At 36.3% G+C, this 9,801-nt stretch overlaps 1 protein-coding gene across 1 annotated transcript in view; it reads left to right on the top strand.

The window, feature by feature from the left end:
* Positions 1-1,222: 1,222 nt before the first annotated feature.
* MYOF (myoferlin) overlaps positions 1,223-9,801 on the top strand; it is a gene marked incomplete at its 3' end in the record, with an annotated part of 49,568 nt that continues 40,989 nt past the window's right edge. The window contains 3 exon segments of the mRNA XM_010164048.1: positions 1,223-1,310; positions 7,361-7,416; positions 8,307-8,398. Coding sequence (XP_010162350.1) covers positions 1,223-1,310; positions 7,361-7,416; positions 8,307-8,398 — 236 coding nt within the window.

The raw sequence follows: 9,801 nt of genomic DNA, 5'->3' as shown, positions 1-9,801 counted from the left end.
GCAAGCGCAGAACAACCCACCGTGATGGTTCAGCCAAGTATTCTGGGTCCTCTCAGTGCTGTGCCTTTATCCTCGTTCCTTCCTGAACGTGTTGGCTTTAGATTCCCTGTTCTTCCCCAGAAATCCTCAGCTACCCAAAACCTAATCATTTGAGAAAGGAAGCGTGGTCTGTCTTGGCTTCAAAAGTAACAAGCTGGGATAGGTCTCGTGTGACCGATGAAGACTAGGCTGAACTTTGTCCGCACGTGACTCATTTTGCTCCATCTTCCCCTCTCTTCTCTACTCAAAACATATTTTGCAGCATTACTGTGCACTACTTGGTTTTTTACATCTGGCCCACAGCTGAGAAAAACTGCTGTAAAGCTGAACACGGGGTAGCTTAGAGCAAAGAGTTCTTTTTACTTATTATGGAAGTTTTACATAGTTTCTTTTTAGTGAAGTCTGCTTATATTTATGTTAAGACAAAATATTTATTGGCCTCCAAACAATACAGAGGATCCTCTCACATTTTTTGCACGTATTTCCTTAGTTATTATTTATTTTTTACTTATGCATATATATTTTGATATTTTTTCCAAGAGATTTTCTAGCTTCAGTATATTAAATGCTTCCACTTGCAGTATTTGTTCTGGGTGAAGTGTGGTTGTTCCGGAGCACAACTGAAGGAGGAGCACTTGAACTGGTTTTGAAGACCCTGGGTATTTTGTGATCACGCACTGACACGGAGGCAAGCTAACAACATTCACAAACAAGTTCTAAAGATTAAGAGGAAAAAAAAAAATATAAGCTATCGTGAAATTTAATACCTCGGAATACCAAGAGGCAGATGTGATGTATCCTGAGTACTGGAGTTGTGCTTAGTGTTCACGTTGCTTATGCTTATTCTTGCCTGGGTTACTTACAAGACTTACTACGCAGCTTAAGAATAAAAGCAACCAAAAAAATCTGCACTCGTTTTTACACTACGCCTTCTTTGATTTCAGTAGCAAGAGCTCTTTTTGTGTAGCAACGTAGTAATTGGTGTCAATTTACAGGTACTTTTTTTTTCATAGCCTCCAGTAGCTAGTCCGTCATAGATCCACCCAGAGAGCTTTACTGTAAGGCAGCTATTCCCTGCCTCCTCTTCCTGCTAGCATTTCAGTCCAGAAGTTAGGGAGTCTGAAACTTAGGACTTCCTTGAATTTCTCTGGTAACAATCGACGTTTAGTCAAGACTGGAAACAATGCTTCGGGTGATTGTGGAATCTGCTACCAATATCCCTAAAACCAAGTTTGGGAAACCAGATCCTATTGTTTCTGTTATTTTTAAAGGTAAGGAAAGCTGTAATGAATGTACCCAGGGAGGAGGTTTTCTGAAGGAGAGTGCCCTATGTAAGTATTTGGAAATCTGTGAAAACATGTTTTCCTGAAGTTACATCTGATGTGACTTTAGGGAAGACTTTAATTAGAGAGACAGGAGTTACCTGAGTGAGTGCATTGAACTGGGTGGAGTGCATTGGTCTTTTCTGTCCAGCAGTGCTTCTGTTTCAGAATCCGTGTTTCACAAGCTTTTGCAAAGGCTTAGCCCTTTGCTTTAAAAAACCAAATCTAACTGCATAAAGTAACTTTTAATTCTGGTATTGAAGATTATCTTCTTGTTTGTCATCTGAAAAAAAATCATTCCTCTGTCTTGATTACTTTGCCCAGCTACTGCTCAGTGTTACACCAATTTTTATTGTGACTGGTTTATTGTTTTTATAACCATCATGTTGAAAAACAACAGTACTATTACTGGAAGCATTTTATTTTTGTTTTGATTTTTTTTTTTTTTTTTTACAAACTGAATTACACGTTATAATTTTGCCTGTTCAGATTAGTTATTTTTAAATAAAGATTTAGGAAGGAAACCACATTTTACACTTTCCTTACTTATCAGATACCTATGGGAGAAGGAGAAAACTGATAAAAATAGCATTTGTATGTACAGCTGATCTATTTTACAGCATGTTTTTACTGGTTGCCATAATTTCCTCACTTGACTGGACTAAAGGAACTTGATTTTAAGTATTGAAATCTTTAAGGTGCAGAAACATCAAGGCAATTTTGGAAGATGTAATACATGAAACCAAGCTGTGACAAACTATCTTAATTCCTGGTGACCTGGTTTCCTAACCTGCACTGAAATGGGAATTGTGTTTCCTAAAGTATGAAAAATCGTTGTGGGGGTTTGTCACCTTCAGAAACGCAATCTGAAATCATGACATTTTGCTGGACAATGGAAAAGGACAAGGCAGTGCATGTCCAGTACCTTAACTTCCAAAATATTTTTTTGGGTACTTGATTTCAGCATCACAAAGCTGTGATATCATTCCATTTCCTTTCTTTTCCTCCTTTTTCAAGTTTGGTTTTTTTTTTTTTTACTCCCTATGTGTCAGGGCAAGTGGCTGAGCCTGTCTCAGTAGCTTTTAGAACTTCCTAATTCTTAAAATATTATTTTGTTTGCCCTGCAAAAAGTGCTGTTACTGGTGTACTGTAATTTCTCTAGTTTGTTCCATTTGTTTCTGCTGCTTCTTAAGCATTCATATTCTCTTTCCAGTTGCTTGTCTTTCTCTTTGCTTTCCTATTCCAGTTTTGCCTTTCTGTTACTCTGTTCCTGCAGTTTCATACTCCAGAGCTGGTTTATGCCTTCACTTCTTCTGTATAGTCTATAACTAGCTTAGCTATACAAATTTGATGATGTCTTTTGTTCCTACTGTGTGCTCTAATGCAATTCAGTTTTACCTGGTAAACATAAGTTACAGATTTATTTTTTTCTTCTGCATTGCTGGATTTGTTTCTCAGTCCTTCAGTTATCCAAACACAGGAATTGGGCAACAGACATTAAAGGAATGAGTTTATATTTATCCTTTATGTGCTATAACTGGGAATTTTAATGTTCACAAACATGTTTAACCATTGTCTTAAATATAACTTTATAATTGTGACAGTTTTTTAGTAGGATATTTAATTTCTTATTATACCACTTCTTTTTATGTGGTTTTACTGCATACCAGCAGTCTGATTTCTTGGTTTCTGTCCAGAGGGATTTGAGGCAGGCAGAAAATACCAGGCTTTTGCCAGCTATTGAGCAGCTTTGATGTAATTTGTAAGTGGAGTACCTGGTTGCCAGGTGCAATGGTGTAGGGATCATACCTGAAATATGTTGAACTCCTAGCTGTTTATAGATTTTAATTTTTTTTTTAAATATACACGCTGTTCCTCCTCACCCTGTTGGTGTGTAGAGATGGGAAACCAGTCTTATTTTTGGGAAGGTGTTTGTCAAAGGGCAGCAGTCTTTAACAGTAGTCCATACCCTCTGTAGCTCCTGGGGGACTGAAAAAACACAATTGGGATTTTATTTGCCACACTTGGAAATTTCAGCTTGGGCATTTGCAGGACTTTGGCCATAGCCCTACAGTGCATTTGCATGTTCTTGTTTGACTTTGGAGTATTCTTGGAGAAGTCTTGGAGAACAGCACTCATTTGACAGAAAATTGCTGTGGAAATTGACATTTCATTAAACAGTGTTTTGCTCGTTAGCTTTTTTCAAACTTTAACTTCCATAGCTTTTGCTGATGTCAGGTTCAGTAATTTTAAGACTTCAGTGAAAACACACAGTACCTCTCAGGATCAGACCTTTACGGCTAAGAAAAAGGCCATGATCTTGCAACTATGAGTATGTAAGTGACTCTGCAAACACTTTATATGTTTAACATATAAACACATATGTTAGTATAGTTTATGTATGCAATAGACATCATCAAATTTGTATAGCTAAGCTACATATAGACTATACAGTCAGTACAATTAATACAGTGACCTTTATTAGGTACATACTAAGAGGAAATAGGCAGCTGTCCCTGTTGTGGTATCTCATTTACAATAGAGGGGGTTTATGCAAGCGTTTGTCTTTTTTTTACACATTTATGTTCAGTCCAGTGGGATGGAACTTTTCTTCTATTTACTTTAAGAACAACTCACTGTTCAAAGAGAACTACACCCTGAGAGTAAACGTGTATTGCTGTCTGGAACTGGGTGCTCTTACTGCAGGATTCTGAGTTCATTGTCACTCTACGTGAGACAAATTATTAGTAAAATTAATATGAAAAACTGTTGCCATTTGCTGAAGTGGCACTAAGTGGTAATAATTAAACCAGTACAAGTCTTTTGGTTTGTCAGATATACCAAACTGGAGAAAAATATGTCAGATTCTTGTATTTTGGTGTAAAAATTGAGACACAATTGCTTATATGTGCAGTCAATATTAGGACATGTAGTGCTTTGATAATTCCTTTTGACTGCCTCATTCAGCTTTATGCATTAAAAACTGATATGAAATGGCATTCAGTTTGATTGGCCTAACTTCAATAAAATTCTTTTTCCATTTGTGCTTAATCTAAGAGCTTTCCAGCAGGCCTTCAGTAGTTCGTAGCTATGATAGTTTATATTTCAGTGTGTGTAGGAAAGGAGTATTAGAGTGTAATTATTCACTAAATTTATATTTTCCGTTTTTCAGAGAATTAAATTACCCTAATTTCAATTTCCTGGTTTTTGGAGGTCTGCCTATTTGATCATGCAGTTGCTGCCACTGTGCAATCTTAATTCTTCATTCACAAAGGTTTTATGGAAAAGTGAAGTGAACTTTTATGGAAAAGTGAAGAGAATCACATTTTAGTGAACTGAAATGTGATTCTCTCATGAATCTTAGACTTAAGGCTCTTCTAAAAGATAATGTTTGCTTCTGCTGTTCCCCACCTGCTGAAATTGATAAAAATGCTAGATATAATAGAAAAAAATAATTAAGATGTGAGCACTGGTTGTTTTGCAGTATTGTAATTATCTTTCTAATGATGGGACAGTTATTTAAACAGCTCATCTTGAATGAATTTCTTTGAACACTGTGTCATCTCATTGACTGTCACTAAGTTCTTATTCCATTCATTTCCAATTGAAAATATTAAACTACATGTGGTAGTATAAAGCCTCTATTAAGATAAAGCAAATAATTATTTCTTCTACAGTACTAAGGTTATTGCAGTTAGTTTTTAAAGAAACAAGTATATGGAGTGTCCTACTCCTGTATCCATTATCATTTCTTACTCTTATTTCTTGGCAGGGCCAAACAAAAAATGATGATTAGCCCTGTCTTACAGTTTATCCTGATGTGGTTTACAGTCTTGGCCACTGCAGCTAGATTCATTACCAGTAGAAGAAGGCAGCCTGAAGATCTGGAATTTATGTGAGCTCCTGGAATAACTGGGCAGTCCACCTTACCCTGCTTAGCAAAAATTTTTTTGTTGGGAAGAAGAAAGCTCTCTGCTGGCAGTTTAAAAAAAACAAACAAAAAACCCCCCAGTGCATGAAAAGAATGATAAAACGTGTAATAAAAAGAAAGTCAGTAAAGAGAAGAAAATGCGTGCAAAATACATGCTTGGGAATGTGAATGCTACACTCAGACTGATTTAAAATTACAAGTAAAACCCAGTGGAAGCTGTTTTCCCCAGTGTTTTTCATCCAACTTTCACACAAATGCATAACACAACAAGTTTTTTCTTAGTATAATCTCGAATATGCATATTGTTAGTGGGATCATAAATCTTACTCTTGTGTTGATGAACATGGGTAGTTCAGAGCGGAAAATGTTACTCCTTGTCAAGAATTGTGTTGACTGTTGTTCAAGCCAGGGCTTTCCTTACCTTACAGAGTTACATCTGAGCTTAGGCAGGGATCACAGGACTTTTATCCATGAGTTCCCTCAGGATCAGGTCCATGATTCACTATCTGCTCTACAAACAGCTGTAACTGTTGCTTTTTTCACCAGGACTGAGAACATCTTTTCCTGACTCCCAGCTCCTGTTTGTAGGGGGACTTGCAGTACCAGTGCCAAACCTCAGATATTCCGGGATACTCAGTTTTGAAAGTGCTTTGTCTCCTGTTAGATAACATGAAGTTGAATTTCTCTTACTAGCATGCTAATTAGTTCTTAGTTCTGCAAAATGCGAGCCCACAGCATAGTATGTTATGAATGCTCTTTCCTTTGTGGTACGATGTGAGTCAATATCCTGTATAAATTGTAGACAATTCCTGTTACATAAATGTGAGTCAGTTCTTGCAATTTGCAGTATGGGCTGACTCTCTGTCTTTCAGTACATCCCGTTCTCATCCAACAAAAAGAGCCACAACAGTCTGTTGCTTGAATAGTGGGTATATGAACTTGCCCATATGGCATATGCTTCCCAGGCCTTTGCAACGTTTTCCTGGCAAAGTATAGCCATAACTTGCAAATAATAAAAATGCTGTTACCTTTACTGTAGTCCTTAAATACAAGGAACATGTCTGAAACTTAGCCTTCTTGTGGTGGCTGAGCATTTTATAGATCAGCAGTTAGTTTACTGACTGAACTTAAATATAGCCATTTGTTATCACTAAAATATGCAATTTCTGTTGAGAGAGCTGCATGTTTGATAATGTTCTTTTGTGCTTCTGATTGTCATGCCAAGACTTGTTCTCCATCAGAGCTATGCAACTAAAAAATTAAAAGCCATGGCATGTTACTTGCCTTTAACCTCTTGTAAGAACAGAATTTTGTTTCCCTTTTTAATAGGTGAGGGGGGCCCGCAAAGGGCCTCTGCAACTCTTGAGTTGTATTATTCCTCTCAGGAAAAGGAATTTGAATTGAAATGCCACACCCCACACTCCCATGATTTGTAGGTTGACCAAATGCGAATTTTACCATGAAGTATGGAATATTTGTAATTTTTAGTCTATAGTAAATGTCAGTGAAGTGATATGCATAAGCTTTAGAAACCATTTTTTCAGGAAGGACTGCATTTCCTCTAATGTGCATGTGTATTTCTGCTAATATTTGCTCATTTAAAGCAGAAACTAAGCATATAATCTTAAGCTGGTTTTTTTCCAAGTGATTTTATTTCAGAGCTGTACACTTACAAGTATTTTGTAACTTGGACATGGTAAATGTGTAACACATTTTCTTTACTACCGTTATCACTCTGAGATTACTTTTTGTTTGATGTCTCCAAGTCTTTCAGTCTGTCTTCTCTCACCATTACTGAAGTTTCAGTCAAGGGTCATAAAAGGTTGAGAAACCTAAACATTAATTTTGCTTTTTGGGGATACATCTAGCTATGCTTAAACAAAACAGAATAAAAAGTTTCAACTACTAAAATTAAAGGGCACTTTTTGATTATAAAATATACAGCTACTGGAAGAGGTAAAAAGAATTGTAAGGCTCACACTTTCTTTTGAAAAATGAAAAGAAAAATTGTGATATTTGTATACTGCTTTGGCAAAAACAGATCATGACACTTTGTTTGTATTTGCAGATGAAAAAAAGAAAACAAAGAAAATTGACAGTGAACTTAATCCTGTCTGGAATGAGGTACATTTTAAAAATAAATTCTTATTCTTTTTTAAGGCAAAATGCTTGTAAAATTGGTGAGTCAATTTCTACAGTTGTGAATATTGGTTAGAAACAGGAACTAGTGATATGTGTTCTTACAAGGTGTTAGTAAATGCAGCTGAATGGATTCATCTTACGCCATGCATTACAATTCATTAAGTAACATTTTATGTAAAAGTAGATGGGTATCTGTTGAGTCTGTGGCCTGGTTTTGTTCCTTCTTATCGTGGACCAAGTAATATTTATGGCCATTGCTTAGCCACATGTGTGGGAACATAACTGGATCCTTTATTATATCCTAGAAAAAACCCTGCAGAATTAGAATAAATTATGTATTGAAGTTCCTCCTGGTTTATTTGTAGGACTGCTCCTATTTTTGATCTTAGGTAGTGTTTTTCTTGGGTAAAATGTTCTTAGTAGTGTTTTTTCACAACCAGAAATGAAAGTTAAAGATTATTCTTACATTTTGTAACCAGGAATACAAAAAAAGGGAACCTACAAATACTTGTCTAAATTCAACAGTGACTGACTTCAACCAGTATTGCAAGGGAATAATATCAGATCTTATGATAAGAAAATACTTATGTTAGTGTGAGGAAGCAGAACTGCAAAAGAGGCAATGGCTCAGTACTAAGCTATTTAGTTCTTTTTCTGTTATTGTTACTAGTAACTAGCAAATCAAGAATGTACTATGAGCATGTTCCCAGATTTTTAACTTTGCTTTCACAAATGTAAGCTGATCTGGTCTGTCCCTCACTAAATGCAAAATTTATTTCTGAATAATTTTGTTGTATACAGTACTCTGCTGTTAAATAATTTACACATAAGTTGTAATTATAATACGGTTTTACTCCATTTTTTTTGTTCAGATTCTTGAATTTGACTTGAAAGGAATTGCTCTGGATAATTCCTCTTCCCTGACAATTATTGTGAAGGATTTTGAAACAATTGGACAAAACAAGTATGTTCTTTTCTTTTTGCAGTATTAAACACAACTTTTAATGCAGAGGTCCAGGGAAAAAAATAGAACTGATAGTTGCTAGAGAGAATTGATGGATGCAATTAGACAGTTTCTGATGTAATATCTAGTTGTAGCCTATAAACCAGTAGGCTTTCCATCCCTCACCAGTTGGATTGTTACTCTGAAGCAAAGTGTCAGCTTTCTTTTTATACTTAATTTTAGACAAGCTGAAATAAACTTCAAGGAATGTTTTAGGCATTTAAGGCAGAATTTGAGTAAAATTTAGATCCCTCCACCTATTACTGTCACTTGAAAATCACAGCTGCAATATTTCAGTTGGTGCTTACTTGTAATCAAGGTCCTTGTGTCACTAGATTTATGCCACTACAGGTACCTGGTGCAGGTTGTCATCTTGCAGAATGGTGCAGGGCAGTACCCAAGACCACTATACATAATAAATGTCCAGAAGATAGTTCTGAAGAGCTCCTAATTGGCATTCTCAGAGCACTGATAACGCAAACCACCAAAAATTACAAAATGCAGTTAAGGCTCTTAACCATCTTTAAAAATCTCCCCGAGAGGCTACATTTTACATCATATATTTAAGCCTTGCCTAGGAAGAGGGGAAGGTTAAAGTCAATTTCCTATCTTGTCTGGAGGGGTGGAAGTCCTAGACTCATGTCCTGGGAGACTGACTTAGTCATCAGGATAGATATGTTGGATAAAATTGAAAAACTATTTTGGGAATGGAATCTGGTTTTCTGGTTTTTTGAGTGTCCTAGCTAATGGGGGGTCTATGAAATGTCATGTTCCTACTGTGTTCTTCCTGGCCCAACGAATCATGAGTTCTCTGCATGGTCATTAAAAAGCTTGAATTTAAGGACAAAAGTAACTTCCCCAATATCAGCTTGCAGAACTCTTTTTCGATGTCAGATGTGAGAGGAAACTCTCTCACACTGAGTAGGGAAATGAATCTGTCTCCAATTATTGGCTGAGTGTTATATGCCTCAGGCTCGTTGCATATATGGAAGACTGGCAATGCTGTTGCTACCTCCTCTTCTGATTATATTTTAAAACAGTCTTTAAAAATTGAGGATTTTTTCTTTGGTTGGGGATTTGTTTTTTTCATTTTGTTTTGTTGATTTTTTAAAAAGAAAATATGTAGTTTGGTATTAAGAGTCTTCTGTGAAAAGTAAATTGGATAACCTCAGCAGAGGGAAAAAAATGGATGTCTTGCTTCCCATTCCTTAGAAGAGGACTCTAGACTGTTATAAAAATGCGGTGGGAGGCCACTGAGAATTGCCTTTTCTGACATTCTTGTCTTGGAAAGGAAAGGAAGAGACTCTACTATCAGTAAAGAATTTAGAGTTTAGGTCTTCAGCAGAAAGAAATACCCTTTTTCA

Source organism: Antrostomus carolinensis, unplaced genomic scaffold, assembly GCF_000700745.2.
Source record: "Antrostomus carolinensis isolate BGI_N321 unplaced genomic scaffold, ASM70074v2 scaffold16013, whole genome shotgun sequence".
Lineage (NCBI taxonomy): Eukaryota > Metazoa > Chordata > Aves > Caprimulgiformes > Caprimulgidae > Antrostomus > Antrostomus carolinensis.
Note: the sequence above shows the minus strand (reverse complement) of the source record. Positions and strands in the feature narration are given on the sequence as shown.